This window comes from Pelecanus crispus, chromosome 13 (genome assembly GCF_030463565.1).
Source record: "Pelecanus crispus isolate bPelCri1 chromosome 13, bPelCri1.pri, whole genome shotgun sequence".
In the NCBI taxonomy this organism is placed as follows: domain Eukaryota; kingdom Metazoa; phylum Chordata; class Aves; order Pelecaniformes; family Pelecanidae; genus Pelecanus; species Pelecanus crispus.
In genome coordinates, this window is record NC_134655.1 from 16,726,519 (window position 1) to 16,748,473 (window position 21,955).

Consider the following 21,955-nt stretch of genomic DNA (forward strand, 5'->3'; position numbering starts at 1 on the left):
AATTACAGAGCTAAAACATCCCATGATTTAACTCTCTAGGCTTTAGTGGAGTGGCAGTACTGACCATATAAGGATTTGGTCCCCCTGTGTTTCCAAGATAAGCTCTCATGTTAAACAGAGACTGGAAACATTCTTTTCCTCATCATTAGCCCTTCTCACAGTCTGTCTTCTTTTATTTCTCTTTACACCCTCCTGCCATCCCTCTGCTCCCCTCTTCATCTGATACTTATCCTCAGAACCTAATATCCATAATATTGAGTTTCAAGTCATGTTTCTGAGCCTGTTAGCTGACAGGCTCAAGCACAGATGTCTAGGCTCCTTAATCAGTATCTTTCCTCACTTTTTCAGAGATGGACTTTGATCAACTTATACATTAAGAAACTGGACCCAGCTTTCCAAGATGTTCCTTTCAGTTGTATGTTTTTATTTTCAGACATGCTGGCACTGCTGACTTTGATTTAGATCTCTAAAGAGATGTAGATGCATGTTTAAATGTTTGAAAATGTTACCCAATACCTTTAAATGGAATGTGGAAACAAGAAAAACGGAAATTCCTGCCTCTAATGGGCATCCATGTGTACAACAGAGGCTTCAGATTATGTCTTCTGCAAAAAACCAGACCAATAGCAGATAAAATCCTACCATCTTTGGAGGTGGCAATTAAGAAGTTCACCCTTCAGTAATACTTTGCTGTGAATACAGCGGGAGGTAAACTCCATTTCATAACATCACTAGAGAGACTTAATTTTCCTCTCCTACTGAAGAGAGGCTTTCTTTCAACAAATGTGTTTGAATCAGTAACTTGCCTGCTCAACCAAATCCTAGTTTCAGTTTTGAATGCCTTTTTCTGTATCATTCAAGTAAAGATTTTTTGATGATTGCTAATACTGTAAAATACTAACCTCTACCGATGACAGAGAAGTAAAAAAATTATAATAGAGTGATTTCTTAGAGCTGGTATGTACGATAGCAAATACAAAAGGTTCTTTCATTCTGTGAATAACTCCCACACAGCAATTAGTGGAAAAAGATGAGTATTTCAATGTACAGTAGCTACAGCCAGCCTACTTGAAATTAGACAGATCACCTTCAGTTCCTTTGCTTTCTGGGAGAAATGTTAGCCTTAAAAACACGCAAACAAGTTCCACCTCATACCCATGTGTTTGTAACTTGAAATTGCTTTCAGTGAGAAAGGAATTTAACAGAAAATACAGTTCAATGTGTTGGACCCTTGAACTGTCATTCTCTGCTTTTACTCTTTATTTTCATTAGTAAACTCTTTGTTCCACAATCTGCTGCTGAATACGAGTTTTCCCCGCTTTGCAATGAGAAGCAGGACACGCTCTGCCATGGTGCTGTGTGCTAAAGCTGTGCCTGGCTCCCCTAATCTGGCTGCTGCACCCCCCAGGAGGGCCCTGTGAGGGTAAGGAAGGAGGCTGCAGAGGTCTTTGGAGAAACTGGAGCTTTAGTCCTCCCCTGAGTCCCTTTTACGTCGGTTTGTCTCTGCTATGACATCAGTAAGTCTAGGTGGAGGGATAGTCTGACCCTGTTTCCTTCTCTACCACCCTTTGAGCCCTCACTGTCCTCCTTTGTGCAGTAATTCTTTCTGCATACACTTTATAGGACAGAAGGTAATAGGCTTAAATTTAGACTAGACATTAGGTAGCAATTTCTAATTTTAAGGAATAAGTGGTTTAGAGTGCACATGGAATTGCCATCATTGCAGGTCTTAAAAAACACTCATAGTGACAAGTCAAATATCTGCCAGAATTGGCATAAGTAAAGTTGAATTTGCCTTAGGACAAAGGATGGACTGGAAGACCTGTTGAAAGTCCTCCCAACTCTATTTTCTATTACTCTAATTTAAAATAAAAAGGCAGCAAAAGAGAGCAACATGAGACTGACCTTGTCTCCTGCATACTGTAACTGTTTTATTTCATTCCTGATAGAAGACAAAATGTATCTTGATTGTCTAAAGTTTTTGCTAAATGACCTCATAACATCATTAAACGGTTAGGAACAACAAAGATTTGGACAAAAGCTGGACAAGCAGTGAGAAAAGTGCTGGACTACTTAAGACTTCTCAGGCTGCCAAGAAATGGCTGGAAATGCCATTTCTTGGGCAGATCCCTCAGTGTGTTTCCTGCTTTGGAGGTGTAACAGTGGGAAGAAGAGCAAGCTGTACGGCGTAGAGTGATGTCAGTTCTCCATTCTTGCTACTGACTTTTTTTTTTTTTTTTCTATTTGAAGAGCAAAATCCGGAAGTAAATTTTTAAAAGCCTGTCAACTTGCTTATGTAAAATGCAAAGCACTATTTGTTCTGGGAAGGCAGTTAGCTCTCTTCCACTTTCCATGATATGCCTAATGGCTTTTCCAGCTAAACAGTGTATCATTTACGTTTCAAGCATGGCATTGTTTAGGTTGTCAGCTGGAATGAAGATGTGTAATTTTCTTTGGGCTGCAATAATATCTTCCACGCCGGCACCATTACATGTGCTCTTCTCCAACATATCTATGCTGACATTCTGTCACAGACATGCATTGATGGTGTTCACAGGGAAAGGACTTGCACAAAGACAAATCTAATAAAAAATTGCTATGCACTTGTGATTCACATCCTAATAATTCTAAGTGATGGAAACAGCTTCCGCAGCTCTGGCTTGAACATCACCTGACAGGCAGCGGTGTGTTACTGATACAAATGCCTCCTCCTCCCCACGGTTTTGATTGTATCAGTTGACTTGGCTTGCTGTCTGAGAAAGCAGCAACCTAAAAGCTCCTTTGACTTCTAAGTCATTCTCATTTACTCCTAGATTGCTTATTTTTAGCGAGACATACACCAGGAAATGCATGCTCTATTTTAAACCAATGAAAGAAGGATTTCTGAAAGTATATTTATCTATGAAGACAATTATTTGATGTCAGATCTCAGTGGGTTGTTAACAATAGGTTAGATGATGCAAAAGAAACAAAAAATGATAGTAAAATCACTGCAGCAGCTGTGGTGACTCAGGCAAAACCCTACCCACTCCCATCTTGCTATTTAGATCGGCACAAAACTCTACCACCCTTCGTACAAACTAAGTCAGTGGATGCAGATCCAAGGTCTAGGCAGCTCACTCAAGGGTCCCTGGAGAGTTTTTATGTCTCTGCATGGACAAGTGGCTAAAGCTGCCTTCTAGCTCAATGTATGTACACCACTTTGATAACCATGTGATAGATAAATATTACATAGGATGACAGTTAAAGGTCAGTACAGCTTGTTTAAGTTTTCTTCTGACAATTTATGAATCTACAGCAGTGGTTAGCAATACAGGTATATACTAACAGCCAAGATGTAGAACTCTCTAAATTTAGCAGGCAGTTATTATTGGGACAACGAAAGAAATGTCATTATGAGAAATGATTTGAGATTAAAAATCAAAATACTGGGAAGATAATTACCTATTGCGTAAGATTGTTAAGTCTTAATGCACAATGCTCTGTGCTTTTAGGTATCAGAAAGTATTTAGCATGTAATGGCACTCTAATGGTTCTAAATTAAATGTATCATTGAGAGTTTCAAGGATGCCCAAAAGAATTATGCTTGCTTTATTATTTCATTGCCTGATTGTTCCTGTAATGGAAGAAATTCAAGGATACATTCCAGTGTTTATTTTTCTCTCTTTTCTGAGAAATGACACCAGTATTTCACCGTCCATTTGCATACTGAAACTGGCTGAGGAAACTCTTGGAAAAGGAGGCTGGAAGGAGAACCAAAATAGAAGTTATTTGGAGCCATTGATTAATGAGAGTATTTGAGATCCTGTCATGGGCAGACTGAGTCCCACTAACTCCACTGAATAGTCTGCACTTAGACATTGTAACAAAATCAGCAGCTGTTTTCTTAGATTTTAACCAAGAGGATATCTGTCTTGTTGCTGTATCACTGAATGCTGCTCCTGACAGCTCATCCAAACTGACTCCATCTCACCTTTGTAACACTGAGGGCTGGGATGGCATTATTTTTGCTCTTAGACATGCTGATAAGTCCTGTGGTATTTGAAAGTGTAACTGGATAGCTCATCTTCAGTTCTGAAAAACAGGGATGCAGTTCCAATCAAACATTGCTGCAGGACTCGATGCCCTGAGTGCACAGCTCCCTCTGCCCTTGGTGTAGAATCAACTCCATACAGGTGATAGGGAGATAAACCCAGTAACAAACCAATGTATTTTTCTCCTAAATGGTTAGTCTTCGACAATGAGTGGTTACACTCTGCTATGAATGTGACACAGCCAAGTAAATTGGCACTCAAGTGTCCTAAAAAGATATTTTCCTTTTTAATAGCTCAGTAGTTGTTTTGTCTCAAAATACAGGATAGAGAAGATGTTCCCATTTAGTGGTGAAAATCATCAGACTGACAGATACTGAACCAGTGAAGAAATCCAGCACGGGCAGTACCTTATGCAACCTCCCTCCCCATTGCCTGACACTGATAGCTCCAAAATGGATGCCTGGCAAGATGCGGAGGTGATGTTCTCTCCGTTTAGGAAGGGACGCAGATGTAGCGCACGGAAATGACTCATTCCTGTTCTTGCAGTAGGACAGAGCAGAACTGGAAACAGCCCTGGATGTGTTACTAATTTACTCTAAACATGGACCTCTGTCTCTGACATCGACGCTCACTCCGGGTGTGCCTTCAGGCTTTCCCATTTAATACTTGCCTGCCTGAACACTAGAAAATGGATTGGGAACAGTCACACAAGTCATAAAGCCCATCAAATGACTGTCAGATAAAAGCTTCATCTTAGTATTGATCTGAGTTATGATACTCTTTGTCCCCTCCTCTTGCCATTATTTGTCATACTATTGGCAATTTCGATTTAAAAAGAAGACACTGAAACTTGAACACAGATGCAAGTCAAAAATAAGGCAATTACGCATGCTCGTCCCTGAGAGACCACTGTCTCTAGAGCAGGGACTCCTCTTCCCAACACAAAGGTGGCAAAGCCGGTTCAGAAAACACTAGGAAGAAAAAGATACTTCAGATAACGTAACTCTAGTTATAACTGCATGTCCTGGTTTCGGCTGGGATAGAGTTAATTTTCTTCCTAGCAGCAGGCATAGTGCTGTGTTTTGGATTTAGTAGGAGAAGAATGTTGATAACATGCTGATGTTTTTAGTTGTTGCTGAGTACTGCTTATGCTAGTCAAGGACTTTTTCAGCTTCCCATGCTCTGCCAGGCGCACAAGAAACTGGGAGGGGGCACAGCCAGAATAGTTGATCCAAACTGACCAAAGGGCTATTCCATACCATATGACGTCATGCTCAGTATATAAACTGGGGGGGGTTGGCCGGGGAGCAGCGATCGCTGCTCGGGAACTGTCTGGGTATCGGTCGGCGGGTGGTGAGCAATTGCATTGTGCATCACTTGCTTTGTATATTATTATTACTATTATTATTATATTGTTATTATTATTATTTTACTTTATTTCAATTATTAAACTGTTCTTATCTCAACCCAGGAGTGTTTCTCACTCTTAGTCCTCCGATTCTCTCCCCCATCCCATCAGGGTAGGGGGAGTGAGCGAGCGGCTGCGTGGTGCTGAGTTGCTGGCTGGGACTAAACCACGACACTGCAGAGCGTAGCTTATAAGCTAGAGTTGTTAAAGGACTCCAGGTTAGGACTTCTTGATGGAGGAGCAAAAAGCCTTCCTTCACCTTTGTGTCAAAAGAAGATGACCTAAAAGAAAGGCTATTGAGATTTGCTGGAAGGGAAAGATTTACATTGATACGGGCAGATTGCTAAACTTCAAATGTTTTTTCTGCCTCCAGGGAGGAGAAAGAGGAATGTGCCTATGGTGACCCAATGGTGACCCAATGGCAGGGTCCTGCTCTGTGCTGAAGAGCCTGCACACCTGGACAGCAATCAGACTAATTTGTAGAAGAGATCTTAATGTGAGAAAAGCCTTTTATAAGAGAGGATGCCACAACAGAGTCTACCAAATTCAGGACTAGGATAGACAAGCTGTTCGGTATCTCTGCCGTTAACACCCAAAGAACATAAACGTCAGTTCGCTCAGCGGAGAGAGAGAGAGATACATCAGCCAGCAATAAACAGATGGTGAAATTGCTAGGAGAGACAATTAAAGCAAGGGTCGAAAATGAGTTTGAGACATAAAAGAAGAACTAAGACAGCTCAATAGTTCTATGCAGAAATGATACGAATAATGACCTAAGAAAGTGAGTTATAATTATCCTAACCCACCCCCCCCCCCCCGGCCCAGGCTGGCTAGTATAGCTGTAGTTCACTGTGTATCAGTTTTGTGTTCCTCGTCCTCTAGCTACAAAGGATTTTGACATATTTGTGTCAATAAATATCAACTCTGCATGACCAATGTATACTGAAACAATAAAAATGTGCTACACAAAATAATTACAATTTTGGAAAATCAATTTCTTTAATGGGAGTTAAGATTTTGGCTGTTTTCTCCATATTTTGGCTTGGTGCAGAGAAATGGTTCTGAAAGAGATTTTTCTGAGTGGGTGACACTACACAGCACATGGAAATGACTGAAGTCAGCACTCACACTGCATTAAAACAGAAAATTTGCATTAAAAATACAGAAAAATGATATACTCTTGAGTATTTTACTTGTTGGGGTTTTTTTTCAGCATGGAGTTCAACAGGAACATTCATTTTCTGTGAATGTTTTGCATGTTTTCAGATATTTTAAACAATAGCCAGAATTACCCAAATTGCTTTTCTCTTCACCAGAAGACAGAGCTCTAAAATAATGCCTTAGAGTTGTTTACTGTTTGGAATAATGAACCCATTCTCTTCCTTTTCAGCTGGATTTGCACAACTGAAAGCTATCGGAATCTGTGTTAAAAACATGGTGTGTTTTCTCCTGCCTGGTTTCTCCCCATGACACCAATGAAGGGCACACAAAATTGATGAACAGAAACACTGAAGTTCTACCATCATAAACAAATTGCGTATTTGATTTGTACTGTCTGTCCTTCGGTCTTCTTTAATTTTCTTGGGTCTAGAGAATGTCATTTTCTGTGCTTTTTCAAAATAATATTTTTCATCCCTAATGATCAACCAAGACAGTATCTTATGCTCTATAAAGAGAGAACCTAGCTGACTAGCTAAAACCTGCAGTAATACAAGGACTGTGGGAAGAATTGTGAGAGACGAAGGTGCTTCCCTCTGCCAGATTCCCCCAAGGAGGCAGAAAGCTGGGAAAAATACAATCTCGCAGTAAAAAGAGAAAACCAAGTAGAGTTTAATGTTGCTGTGAGCTGGGTTAGACACATATACTGTGGTCTGCTAGAGAGAGAGCAGGCAAAATATGTCTGTGTTTCCAGGTAATGCAGGCTTCTAAAGTGTGAAGCATCAGACTGAGCGTTCAGGTTCAGATATATGAATTCAGGTCCAGTTTGGAATAAACAGTGCATGAAGTACCATGAGTAAAGAGAATTTTAAGCCCTTGCCGCTTTCCAGTGTTGCTTTCACCTGTGGCACATGTTGGTGTCCTCAAGAGGTTTAAATATGCGTTTGGAGGTCTGTCACCTTTCCTTTCATATCTGAATCATCCCCAAAACCAACTGTTGGGAGCATCTCATAGCTCAGAAGTCTCCAGTCCTCTGGATTATCTCTTACGCAGAGGGATATCAGTTCAGGTCCTCTATCCTGCCATACAAAATGATCGAGTGACAGAATAAACCGAGCCTCAGATTTCACGTTGTCACCCCTAATCTCTCAGATGGCTCTGAAAGCTCTGGGACTGTAAGAGGTTGGGAGCTATGCTGCTCGCTGAACTTTGGTGCATCAACCAACCTCTAGTGCAACTCAAGGCAAGTAACGAGTTTCTTTCAGCTAAATTCCAGTTACAGCTAAACACCTGATGTTTCATTCAGATGCCACCCTTGAGTATTCACACTTGGTGGAGAGCAATTAGTTCCCAATGTTTGGTGATATCCTACTTCTATACAGGAAATCTAAACATTTTACGTAACTATCTGACATTAAGCTGTCACAATCTGCTACAGCTGCCGAACTCTATATTAAATATAATGCACAGTATTACGCCAGTGTGGGTGGACAACATAATCGGGCATCCTCAAAGGCACCTAAATCTGTGAGCAACCTACATACTGTGCCTGCCTAAAAGGATATATTATAGTTGATCGTGACAAGAACTTCTCTTCTAAAAGCACATTCAAAAAATGTAATTGGAATTTTTAACCCATGCATCCTTTTTGTATCAGTGACTCCTTCCACCTGGCCACAGCACTGGTCTTTCATCTGATCTACCATCTACCATCTGGTCTGCCACCACCTGATACCTATGGCATAGTTGTGTTTGCAAGGACTGGGACTGAGAGAGTGAAAATTAGACTTTTCATGCATTGTACTTAGAGGAGTCTTTTTGAGTAAACGAAAAAAACTTGATTTTGTGTGTCTCTGTGTGTGCAGCTAAAGATAAAGGGACTTGGCTATAAGACTGCTTTTGTGATTTGAGCAGGGTACTTTCTCCACTTGAACATCAGAGCTGAAGAACAGTCTGGAAGAAAAAATACTCCAGCTACTGATCTTCATTTTCAAGGCAGAAAGCTCAGTCCTTTGACATCTTTCCCACTTCCACTATTTAGAAATTAGATCTTGGCTTTCTTAATTTCAGGAGATTTAACTCAATAGGTCACATTCCTTGTACCTTAGTTTACATTAAAGTTAATCAGGAGTTCACCACAGAGCAGAGTTTAAGATTTGACTGCTGACTAATCTAAAGAAAACCCATAGTGCTAACATGTTTGATTGAGATAGCATCATGAAAAGTTATTCTTCTCCCAGAAGATTTGAATCATCGGTTGTACCATCCAAAGTCAATAAAGGCATGGATTATTGGAAGATAGCAGGCTTCTGTACAGCAAATATCTATAAACCTGTTCAACCTTCAGCATAAGCTGTGGTTTTGATGGCAATGGGACTGTTTCAAGGGACAAACCTAAGCTTTAATGTAAGCGTTAGCAGGATTATGGCCATAAATTTTGATCTTATATCGCCTTTTGGGAGGTCACTGCATTTCTGTGACAGAAAGACTAATCAGAGCATAGAGAAGCACAGGCTGTCTCTATGGCTTTTTCAGCAAATCCTATCTATATTCTGAGATATTTTATCTGCCATTAAGGTATACTGTAGAGTTTTGTGTTAAATTGGTATATTCTATGCTTACCTGTACTATTGAGAAAACTATTTCAGGTTTTCATTTTATTTCCTTTTTAGAATATTTTGAAAAATATTAACAAACATTTTCTAGGTAATATGCAAACCCTAATGTTACAGTAATTACAATACAATATTTACTTGCCAGATACCTCCAAGAAAAAAACATCATTTCAGCTAATATCTTTAAAGAAACTCCTTTTCTCTTTTTTCCTCCTCCCTCTCTGCTCCACTAGCTGAAAAGCCAATAAAAAAATTCTCCACCTCCTACATAGTTCCGAACAAGATCTGTGTGCATTTCTCCTAGGCATCTTTTGAGACCCAGAAGGGGATGAAAGTAGTTTCTGTGCAACGGGAATCTTAATTTCTGAGACAAATCTGTGCCTTTCTATTGACCTTGCTGATATGCTGCAAGCTAAATATTAAACTGTTTTTTGATCAATTTAAGTCCAGCCTGGGGAGAAGAAACAGTTAATGAAATGTCTCAAGTATACTTGCATTCAGCTAATCAGACTTTGTGTGCATCTACAAATGGTACAGAACTGAAATCAATCACTGATAATGAAACCACAAATGAAAAATGGACCGAAGACTCCTTTCCAGGATTAGAAATACTGTGCACAATTTATGTTACATATGCTGTGATCATTTCAGTGGGTCTCCTTGGAAATGCTATACTCATCAAAGTCTTTTTCAAGATTAAATCAATGCAGACGGTTCCAAACATCTTCATCACCAGCCTGGCATTTGGAGACCTACTGCTTTTATTAACTTGTGTGCCTGTAGATGCAACACGTTACATTGTGGATACCTGGCTCTTCGGAAGAATTGGGTGCAAGCTGCTGTCTTTTATCCAGTTAACCTCAGTTGGAGTATCAGTGTTTACCCTGACTGTTCTCAGTGCTGACAGGTGGGTCTGATGCGAGTGATTTGCCAGGAGATACCGCAGGTGTGAAGTTAGAAATGAATAAAAGAGCTGAAATGATAATTTTGCACAATACTAAATAGCACATTGTAATAGACTAAAAAAAGCCCCAACAACCACTCTCCCATTTAATTTTAAAATGTGTGGTAGAGAAATTGGAGTAGTTCTTTTTAGTGGAGTGAGAAAAAGTCTTTAAGTCTTCTGACCTTTTATTAGCTTGAAGTACAGTACAGGTTTTTTTTCTCAATTGCACAGAAAAGGGAAATTGCTTAAGGCAGGGAAAAGACAGTATATTGGTGCTATCTAGTGGTGCACTAAAGTAGCCAGAGAAGATGAAAAAGAAAACTGTGAAAATGACTGAGTGGAAATCCTTTGTCCTATGCACTCAGTGAGGCTCTAAAATCCTAGAAAGTTAAAGGATTGATATGTGGGGTAAAAAGCCAAAAGAAAACACAGAACAGACTGGGGGACAAATGAATGACTTTCATGATTTGATGGTTACTGCAATACTATAGTAATTTCCAGCTTGATAAGTGCTTAGTGTGACATGACACAATTCGAATATTTTCTCTTACAGCTCTTATATCTTTTCCAGATTCCAGAGATTTTTTAGCCCAGAGGTCCTGAAATTAAACTCAGGTTACAATGATAGCACCGTTAGTAGGGATCAGTGCTCTCATCTGACTGCTGTCAGGAGTTGTTGAACAATCAGTTTTCCATGCACTTCTTTTCTGAATGAACAAAACTAAGATGAGATTTCTGTTCAATCAGCATGAGCATGTCAAGGAGCAGAAAAACCCACAATTAATTTTAGTATTAAGAGAGAAAAAGATTTTAATCTTGTATGCCAGCAATTGTGGATTGTATGTAAGAGCAAGTAGTTCATGTGTCTAGAATTTAAGCAATGCTACTGTTACTGTACTCCAAAAAAAATCAGCCAACACAGGAATGGCCACACTGGGTCAGATCAAGGGTCCATGTAGGCCGATACCAGCCTCCAGCAGTGGTACTATAAGGACAAGAAAAGACACAGAGGAAGAATAAAAACCACTGTCCAACACTACACATACCCTAAGCCTTCAGATGTCCTCCTGAGCAGATGTGGTTTCTGTCTATTTACTAACCTCAATGGATTTCTCTTCTAGATCCTTGTTCAGCCTTTTCTTGAACTGTTTTAGCAATGACTTTCACTGCTTGTTGCATAAACAACTCTTTTTTTTTTTGCTTTGCACATGGCTTCATTTGATGGCCCTGGCTCTTGTGCCAGAAGAGACAGTGATCCCTACCCATCTCTGCAGGCTATTCATGTTATATTCCACCCTCAGCATATTTGGTTTGTTTTTTTTTTTTTAAGTTAAGGTGTGCAGAGCAGCACATGGTGTTCAAGAGTTCCATGAACCAGAGATAGAGATAATTGCACAATAGTCCCTTTCGCTCTCTGTTGTTTTCCTAATAATTCCTAACATTTTGCTTTTTTGTTGTTTTTTTTAGGGTTTGGTGTGGGTTTTTTACTACTGCTGAATATTAAGCTGATGTTTTCACTGAACTTTCTTGGTCCTGTATTATGTCAATTCAGAATCCATCACGGACTAGATGACCTTTAAAGGTCCTTTCCAACCCAAACTATTTTACGATTCTACAGTTTAGACACTTGCTTCTGTATTTAATTCTGCATGGTAGCTGTTACATAAATATTCCATGCTTCATTTTCACAGGGCAAATACATGGTAACCTTACTGATAAAGCTCAGAACATCAGTCATGTGCACAATGCCAGACTATCATGTTCCAGTATGCTAGAAGAGCTCAAAGTCAATAAAAATGGTATTTATTTGACAAATAGCAGTCCAGCTTGCAGTTTTCTATTTAAATTTGCCTAGAGGAGATAAAAGACCAGATCCTCAGGTTGTACGAAATGGTACAACTAAGCTGTCTTACCCTCTGGATCCTTTTTCACTGCCTTTCCTTTCATGCCAGTCTTGTGCCCTGCTGGAGGGGTCTCTTCTTTCTGCATCAGCAAGAGTCTCTGATACTTTGGGAGCAGGCTATATTGTTTCCTGTGCTTCATCCACCTTCATGGCAGTTGGTCCTTCTTTCATGTCCCATTTCCACACAGATTTTCACACATCTATAGATTTACGCAGATTTTTCTCATGTATCGGTTGCGGATCCTGATTTAGAATCCTGCCGACTACGCCAATTTGTCGTGGATGAGTGGAATGTACCTCACTTAAAAGAGAGAAGCAGCAATATGTTTTACTGAGGTAAAATAATTTGACACAGTTCAATAAATTTGATGGAATTTAACAAAGTTTGACAGTTGTTTACCAAGGTTCAATAAGTTTGATGGCAAGGTTCACCTTATTAATTACTGCATGGAAGAAACATACAAAGGAAAATTGAGTTAGCTAAACTCAAAAAGTTTAACAAGCTATTAGTCACTTACCGAAGATTTGTTGCGGCAAGGAATCTGTCAACGTCAAGGAATAAGGGATCTCTCAACATCAAAGAGTAAGGGATCTCTCTGCCTTGGGCAAGGAAGGATCTCTGAGTCTCAGGTGAGGAATCTCAAACCTTGAGATGCGTCCCTGCTCAAGGGGAGAGTTACCTGGCGGCAGTTTAGCAGCAGTTCGGGGGGGAGCTCAAATCGGGCTCATCCAACTATCTGCCATTGGTAAAAGGTCTCTCTGCCTTGAGGACCAACCTTGAGAGGTGTCCCAGCTCAAGGGGAGGTCACCGCCATGCAGCCATGCTGCCTAGCAGAGAGAGCTCAAAGAAGGCTCGCTTAGGCTGTCATATTTATAGGATAAAGTGGTTGGCTCATAGTCAAATCACATGCGATGGCAAAGGTAGGCATGAGACTCCTTGTATCCACAACTAACTTTGTTTTTTGATAAACAAGTTTTGGAAAAGCCACCTGTTATTTATGCATTAATTGCATGCTCGGTGTTCCAAACTCACATGTATTGATGTTTGAGGGGTTTTGGAGAACACATTGAAACCAGAGGAGTTCTTGGCCTCACTACAGCTCAGGCCTTTACTTTCTTTGGAGCCTGTACCAAACTACCTCTAGTTTGGTTAAGGGGTCAAGCGCATCCATCACACTCCACCCTGTGACTACAGTGAATCCACTTTATCGACTCACAGAGTGGTAGTATGGTTATCTCTTGCCTGTATGTCATAAATATGTGGCATGTTGCAGATCAGTGGTGAGAGTCCAATTATTTGATAAGCTGTCTAGTTCAAGTGTCATAATTAATGTTAGTTATATACCATGTTGAGTATAAAACATTACTATTAACTTATTTTTGTATATTATTGGGTGACTTCACATGATGAACAAGGAGTATTTGCTTCGTTGTGTACCAAATCTTTACATACAGAAGGATTATAAGTAATATGCATAATAATGTTAGAGTGAATAAAATCACAACGGGATGAAGCATTCGATTCAAAGTTCCTGTTGCTGTCGGTGACCATCCAAATAAGGTATCACACCAATGATGTCCTCCATCCTTTTTTACTCTTTCCAGAACATGGTATATTTCTTTGCATCATGATGAATGGTAATCAGGGTTCTTTGTCCATTTTCTTGAACTTGTTTCAGCAATCAGTAGAGATCACTGTGCTGTAATAGCTTTCATACCAAAGTAAGATTCATTCCAATAGAGGTAGGCAATAAATCTTGATACAATGTAGAGTTAGATTGTAGCAATTGTTGGGTTGTAACAGGAGTTGAATAGTTGAAGTAGCATTCCATAATTTTGGTAAAATTACAAATGCAGATATTTGGGTGATTATATGTCTCTACAGTGGTGTTTTCTGTAAATACAGAATTACAAAGGGTTGTCGTACAAACACACCCATTTCCAACATATGTAAGTACAGTTTCAGGGGTTTCATCAGGATGTATTTCAAAACGAAAAACATTTTGTTCAGTGTCAAGCCAAATGTCTTGGGCCTTAATGGTGTTACTTTCACAAATAAATCCCTGTTGTTCCCATACAACACGTGCATCAACATCAATAGTTTGCCATTTGTTCCCATTTTGTTGGGTCCATACTCTATGTTCTAATGGATAGAGGACAGTTCCATTGCGATTTAATCCCAGCACAATGATTGGGTATCTGGTGTGTACTGAAGCATTGCATACTGTTAAAGCAAAAGCTGTGCCTTTACTGTCGGTGGGGTCAGAAGTAAAATCCACTAGGCCCCACCAGGATTTGAATTCCCTTTCAAATTCAGTTGCATTATCCCAGATTACCTTTCTAATTTCAGTGGGTAAGGTGCCCTCTTCACCTTCTCTTACAATTGCTGCAACAGTAGATTGTACCCACAGTTGCTGCACCTAGTGCGTTAGCAATTAGTTTGTAGTCCTTTTCATTAATTCTTTCCCATTGGGGTAATATATCAGATGGGAGCCATTGGTTAGTTCCCAATGCCAATAGAGAAGATTGCAATGGATGCTCTAATCTGTGTAATTTACTTGTTGCTGAACGTATTTTGTTTGCTAAAACTTCAGTGTCCATGCTGTTGAATACACCTGATCCTGTTCCTAAGATACCAGTCATACCTCTTCTTGATTGTTTCGGAGAGGTGAGGGTTTGTCCTTGCACCCACCCTAACCGTCCTGCATAGGACGTACTTAGGAATGGTGAGCAAGCAGGTTTCATTGCAGAGATATTGATCTGCATTGATAGTTCCACTTGAATGGATTAAACAACACTCACTGTTGGCCTGTGTATTTAATAGCCTAAGGTCCAATTTCAGAATTTTGTGGGGATAGAGTTTTCTTATCTTCTACAGTCAGGGCAGATGTTAAGTGAGGGGTGGTGGATGTTGTTATGCTAGGCTCAGCAACGTCTGTTTTGAAGTGAAATGATAGTCTCACATCCCTGTGATTCCAGATGCAGATTATGAAAACAGGTTGTACTAACGTAAAATTGTACCAACAGTCCAACCTTTCAGAGGCGCAAAGTTTTGTATCTTTTCTTATTGGGTTTGATGTAATGTTGTACACAGAAATCTCATATGCCTTCTCATGTGGGTAGACCCACTGATCATCCAGCATCCTATTTTAATTTCTTCTCCTGCTGTTCCCTAAAGTAGGGGAACTTTGCCATAAGCTTCATCTTTATACCAGCTCCACTCATTCTCTAAGTATACTTCAGTTCCGTGCATGATCACGGTGGAAAGACTTACATTTCTCCTGTTAGCGTGTGTTCCCATACTCCTGACGTACTCAGTATGAGACCATGGCCATTCTAGGGTTCTTTGGCCACAGATTAGGACAAGCAGCATTGTCAGGGTTGGGACTAACATGAACACAGCATTTCCGTCTGCCATCCTGCAGAGATGTGCTGTGAGAGAGAATAAACACTTGTTTCGGTGGGGAGAGTCCAAACAGGTTACCCCATTAAAAAGAAGGAAAAATCCACCATGCCCTGATTCTGTGTTTTGTACCATTACTATCAGTAGCTTCCCAGGCCAGTGGGCCACAAGGTTTAGTTAGAGTCATAGGTACAATTCTAATTTGTGGTAAATTTACCATGATAGGTTGTCCTGGATTGTAATGGTATCAGATATTTTCTTTCATCAGAAGGTGGAGCGCTAAGCTCAGTTTTTGCAAAGAATACTCGGCTCACAGGGCTCCCGGTGGGCCCATACCGATTATTCAGTTGATGAAGTACTTTGGAAAGTCGAGAATCCCACTGGGCCTCGTGTGGCTTAAGGCTCTTTTTTAATAAGCCATTAGCTCTGTCTACCATCCCATTTGATTGAGGATAGTAGGGGGTATGAAATACCCATTGAATTTCTTCCTGCTTTGCCCATTCTTGCACTTCCTTGCTGGAAAAATGTGAGCCATTGTCACGCTGGATGACATTGGGGGTTGGTAGGCCTGAAAACCAAGAGGATAATCCTCTAATAGCACTCTGGCCATTAGCCTTCCAACATTTAGTTGCCATAATTAGGCCTGAGACAACCTCTACTCCTCTGAGGATGTATTGATATCCAGAGGAGGGTTTAAAGGGTCCAATGTAATCAATTTGCCATGTTGACCATAGGGTTTTCCTTTATTCATGGGTAAGGGTGCTGTTTTAACTGGGTGGTCTGTTTGCAATTTCAGTTTACATTGGGGGCATTCTATAAGGATGGTTTCACATGTTTTCCTGTTTAGATGCCAACCTCAGCTTTGGGCTGAGTGACTGTTTCTAGCAAATTAAATGGCCCTCTACTCTGAACAGGTTGCCCCTGGTGTATTTTCTCAACTTGTTTAACTGCTCAGACTAACGACAAAAGTCCCTTTTCCCATTCGGAATATCTCTGTTCTGTCTCTTTAAATGCAGTCAGACTAAAACTTTAAACTTTTAAAAGTCTTTTTGGCCTGCTCTGCCCAGTCTGGAACAGATTGTAGTAAGTACCATGTTCTGCAAAACCCCATTCTGCTGTAATAGGGTTGCAGGGGTGTACTGGCCCCAGTGACTGATATGTTTTTAATTCCTGTATTAGGGTTTTGACTGCCTCTTCATGTTCTGGGTTCCATTTCCACAGTTTCCCTTCTCGTAAAAGTGAGTACAGTGGGCGAGCAGTGATATAGAATCCAGGTACATGTTTCCTCCAGCACCCTACAGTACCCATGAGTTGTTGCAATTCTTTCCTAGATTGGGGCATCTGCAATTGTTCTATTTTACTTAGGGTGTCTGGTGGACTTGCTGCATTACCTGCAATCCACCAAGTACCTAAAAATTTTACTTACCTACTTAGTTCCTTACATTTTTCAGGAGGAACTTCAACTTCTGCTTTATACAGTGCCTGCCACACTGTTGCTGCCTCTTCTCCCACTTTTTCACGGGAGATCCCTCCATTCAGAATATCCTCTATATATTGGTACAGTTTCCCATCCTGAGGGAGTGAGATTGTCTGTAAAAGTTCAGCAAGCACAGCATGATTCTATGAGCAATCGTGGGTGAATGTTTATACCTCCATGGGAGTCTGTTAAAGGTGTATTGTATACCTTCCCAAGTAAAAGCAAATATCTTTTTATCTTCCTCCTGTAAGGGGACCATGAAGAACATATCTCTGACATGCATGGACGTGCAGCTCCTTCTAGTGTGGCTGTTAAAGTTGCAATATTAGGTACTGCAGCCATTAGCGGGGCTGTGTTGGCATTTAGGCACCAATAATCAACTGCCTGACACCATCTCCCATAAGGCTTTCAGACTGGCCAGACCAGTGATTTATATGGGAAGGGGGTTCTAGAAATAACGTGCCAGTTTTCAGAAATTCCAGCTCCTGCCACAGCGGAAATCAGGTGTTGCAGTACATTAGTAATTTTTGAATCAGGGAGTGCAGGGGCTGCGCGGAGTACACACACTGTAGCCTCCTGATTTCTCTCAGGGTTAGGGTTGACATTTGAACCAAAGGACCACATGCTGCCATCCGGCAGGCGCCAGGTTCGACCATTCAAAACATTGAAACCCCAGATATTTTCATTGTGATCTTTAACTGCAAAGTGAGTAAGATGGCATGCGCTTCTCGCCTGGGAGCCATGAATTAACTTTTGCTGTTTGGCAAACAACACTTGCTCCTTTTACTCTGGTGACTTTAACTCTCTGCTGTCCTGGTCGCACACCCAGCTTCTTGGCATCCTGTTGTGCTAGTATTGAAATTTGTGCTCCCATATCTATTAGAAATTTTATCCAGTTGTTGTTGAGGGCCAACTGGAATTAAAATGTAAGGGCTTCCTTCATTTAGCCGTTGGTAGGCTTCCACTCACCGGATGGACAGGCCCAATTGCCATCCTGGCACTATTCATTTTTTGATCTCAAGGTTTGTGATTCATCCCTAAGAGAGAGGAAAGGGTTATCACTCTTTCTTGGAGCTGGCGATGGCACTGGAGTATTTGGAGTACGCTCTCTCCTTTCACCATCATCGTATTTCTGGAATGCTTGAATTAGGCTGAGGATAATGCTAGTAGACTATCCCTTAATCACAGCTCTGGGAATGCCTAGTGCCAATGCTTTCCTCCACAGTCCATTTCTCCACTCCTGAGACTCTGCCCGTGGGTCTTTAGGTGTATTTTCCCTTGGTCTAGTTCCTGTTCCCTGGGAAGTGTTTGTTTTACTCAGTCCGCATGCTGCAGAATCACAGCCATGAATCAACAGCAGTGTTAACTCCTGGTTTATAAATATGAGTGAATACTGGAGCATTGTTCTGAGTCAGATCACTGCACTCAGCTGGGATCTTAAGAACATGGAAGAAAGGAGGGGTGTACATGCTTGGTTTCATGTATTTATAAAATAGTTAACCTGTTTCATACCTTTACCAGTTTTGCATACCAATTCCTTCATTAACCTTTCTAGGCAGTGCCATAAAAATAGGAGAGATGATTGCCCTTACTGATTTTAATCCAAACTGTAGAAATCATCTTTACTTAGGAAGGCTTCAATGACAAGTCCTGCCAGCCAATTCATTAAAGTACATGCTTAAAATTGACTTTTACATTTCCATCTTAATTACAAAGAGCTAGTATCTGTTTTCATTTCCAAGACGATTCTACCATCCATAGTTCAGCAAGAACAGAGATGGCTTTATCCTCAAGCAGGTTGCATTGTCAGTCCTTGCATTATTTCTGTATTTATTCTGACAATGATGTTGGTTGGTTTTAGGTACAGAGCCATCGTTAAGCCCTTGGAACTGCAGACTTCGGATGCGCTCCTGAAGACCTGCTGTAAAGCTGGCTGTGTTTGGATCATCTCCATGATATTTGCTATCCCAGAGGCTGTTTTTTCAGATTTGTATTCTTTCAGCAATCCTGAGAAAAATGTAACTTTTGAGGCATGTGCCCCCTATCCTGTATCGGAGAAGATTCTGCAGGAAGCTCATTCCCTGGTTTGCTTCTTAGTGTTCTATATTGTACCTTTAGCTGTCATTTCTGTCTACTATTTTCTTATCGCCAGAACTTTATATAAAAGTACATCCAACATGCCAGCAGAAGAACATGGTCATGCCCGTAAGCAGGTAAGCCATGATCAAGCACTGAAGTGTCCAGTTTTCCAAAATCTATCGTGCTGATTAAGCCTGAATTCTTGAGTGCAAAGCCTTTACCTGATAATAGAGTAAAAAGCTCCACAAACTCAGCCCATATTAGCAACCCAAATTCAGCTATGCACTTAAGCACATGCTCATGACTCATTAATTTAATTGTGAGTGTGCATGCTTTCCTAAAGAAGGATGGTGTTTGTTTTGCTTTATTACGACCCTATTAAACTCAGGAGTTACAACGGGGAATTGTAAACACTGAGACCTCATCCATGTATTGTACTTTTAAATCCTAGTCTAGATGAGATTGCCACGTGATTTATAATGGAAAGGGAATGTGCTCTGCACTGGAAATACTTCGTTAAAAAATTTATGAAATAGATTTATTTTTCTGTTGGTTTCTTGGTTTTTTTTTTTTCCATTTTGCTTTTTTGGTCACTAATGCATTTAGACTTTTAGGACCCCTTTGAAAATCAGCACTAACTACATAAACATGTGTTACTAATTGCCATTAATACCAGATATGCATTGTTTTCTCGTAGATTGAATCCCGCAAGAGAGTTGCAAAAACAGTGCTGGTGCTTGTTGCTTTGTTTGCCTTTTGCTGGCTGCCTAACCACATCCTCTACCTATACCGCTCTTTTACATACCATGCTTCTGTAGATGCTTCCACCTTTCATCTGATAGCTACTATTTTTTCCCGTGCCTTGGCCTTCAGCAATTCCTGCGTCAATCCTTTTGCTCTTTATTGGCTGAGTAAAAGTTTCCGGCAACATTTTAAAAAGCAAGTCTCGTGCTGCAAGGCAAAATTTCGTACAAAGCCTCCCAGTGCTACCCACAGCAATACGCCTACCAGAGCCCTGTCAGTCACGGGCAGCACGCATGGCTCAGAAATCAGTGTTACACTGCTAACAGATTATAGTATCACAAAAGAAGAGGAAAGTGTTTAGTCCGTCTGGGATGAAGGAGTACAGAAACTGAGCCTTTGCAATCAAATCACTACTGCTGGGATCCTGGAAAGGGGTACCATGCCTTGCCCTGTCTGTGAAAGAGTTTTCATCAGGAGTTCCTCATTTTTTAAAATATACAGTAAAGAAATCAAACTGTGTGGGAGAAGAAGCTGCAGCAGCTGAACTTTCCAGCGTAAGCTCAAAGGGATTATTCATGTTCCCAAGCATGAACACAGATCCCTAGCTGGAATCCTTGACTGGGCAGGACAGGAGTCAGCAGAGTTGGTGCGAGAATTGGCCACGAGGATGGTTTTGTTCTTGGTGACTTGCTCTTTGACGTGTGACTGAGAGCTCCCTCTGTCAAGTACTTGCATCTACAGCAAGCAAGCAAAATCACGTATCTTCTTAACATGGTCAACCAGGCGGATTTTTGATTCATTTCTTTTCTTGTCCTGAATGTTAAAACTTGGTAAACACATCAGAAAGCATGCTAAAATGAAAGAAAGCTAAGGTTTGAAGTAGTTTGCAGTAAAAAAAGAAAAAACATTATGGGCCAGATCCACACTAGCCTTTGCTCTGTCAGTGACTTTGAAACTCTGGGCGAGAGCTGACTGCTGTGTAAAGAGCTGCCCTTCCCAGTTCCTAAGGAAGACAAGGGAACCAGCAGGTGATCATCTCTCTAAAAAAGCTATAACACCTTTAACCACACTTGTAAAATTCTTTGCAATCTATGGGTAAAACATCACAACAGTGCAGAGTTCTTTATTGTTATAGTGATTTCACATCAAGAAACTGCGGTGGATCTGTACTAGACTTCTAGTTTGGATTTACAGTGCACTTTTGAAGAGAACTGCTCAAACGTCCCCTCCTGCCTTACTTTGTTCTGTCTCCCAGAGTGGTCTTGAGTGCACAACCTGGATTTCTCTCAGATGAAACTGTGCGTCCAGTTCGTGGAACCAGACCAGAGCGAGTTTGAAGTAAAGCCCCCAGAAGCGTACGGCGGGGGGGGTCAGACTAACCATTTACCTCCACAGATCCACTCCTGCTTGTACTGTATGTCACCGTATCTAAGTGGTCTGCATATTTTCAAGCATGCTGGGAGAGCTGGGCTTTTCTATTGTACTAATTTTCTATTCTTCAAGTTATTCAAATAGTATCCCTTTGTAATATTAGGATAGACTGTCTTTATGAGATAGACCTTCTAATCTCAAATCCACTGATTTTATGACTCTGCATGCAGAGGCAAGTCAGAGACTGCCTATCATGGGCAGCCTGTGCATCCCTAAAAAGCTCAGCAGCACTGCTGGCAGGGACTGTCTTCCCATCAGGAAATACAGGAGGCAAGTCTTCCTACCCCACGTTACAAAAATGTTGAATGACACTTATTTTTATGAATTTTGTGTACCCTGAACCAAAAATTTGTTCTGTGGGAGTTGGTGACAGAAAACACAATAGACTTCCCATTGCTTAAACTAAGGGACTTCTATCTCAAGAAAGAATTTGTGCGTTGAAGCACAGAAGAGAGGTTGCAATATATGAATTAAACAAAATAGTGCTGTCAGTCACAGAAGTTTCAATTTTAACTAACCCTTGAAGATATAACACCCCTCCAGCTGCATAGAGCCCCTAGCACCACAACTGGAAATCTGTCCATCCATGCACCATTATTTGAGTTCATTATAAGATGAGAAAAATCTATTTGCAGTTTCTCTCTCTTGACTGCCCTAATCAGAATAATAAAACCAAACTATAAATCCCAAGGGCATTGGAATACAACCTCTGTCATCATCTTAAACCAGTTTAATGACAGTCCATTTTAATCCCATC

General features: G+C 40.7%; 1 protein-coding gene across 1 annotated transcript; it reads left to right on the plus strand.

Annotated features, from left to right (window-relative positions):
- Nucleotides 1–9,691: 9,691 nt before the first annotated feature.
- On the plus strand, nucleotides 9,692–20,128 carry BRS3 (bombesin receptor subtype 3). The gene is made up of 3 exons (XM_009479637.1): nucleotides 9,692–10,122; nucleotides 18,806–19,157; nucleotides 19,721–20,128. Exons 1-3 carry the CDS (start codon nucleotides 9,692–9,694, stop codon nucleotides 20,126–20,128), a joined length of 1,191 nt encoding a protein of 396 aa, XP_009477912.1.
- The last annotated feature ends 1,827 nt before the right edge of the window (nucleotides 20,129–21,955 follow it).

Bases quoted from the DNA above. Each gene is read 5' to 3' on its own strand.
- BRS3 (XM_009479637.1), top strand. From the start codon at position 9,692: ATGTCTCAAGTATACTTGCATTCAGCTAATCAGACTTTGTGTGCATCT. The intron at 10,123-18,805 runs GTGGGTCTGATG...GGTTGGTTTTAG, and splicing joins ACTGTTCTCAGTGCTGACAG to GTACAGAGCCATCGTTAAGC. The intron at 19,158-19,720 runs GTAAGCCATGAT...GTTTTCTCGTAG, and splicing joins ATGGTCATGCCCGTAAGCAG to ATTGAATCCCGCAAGAGAGT.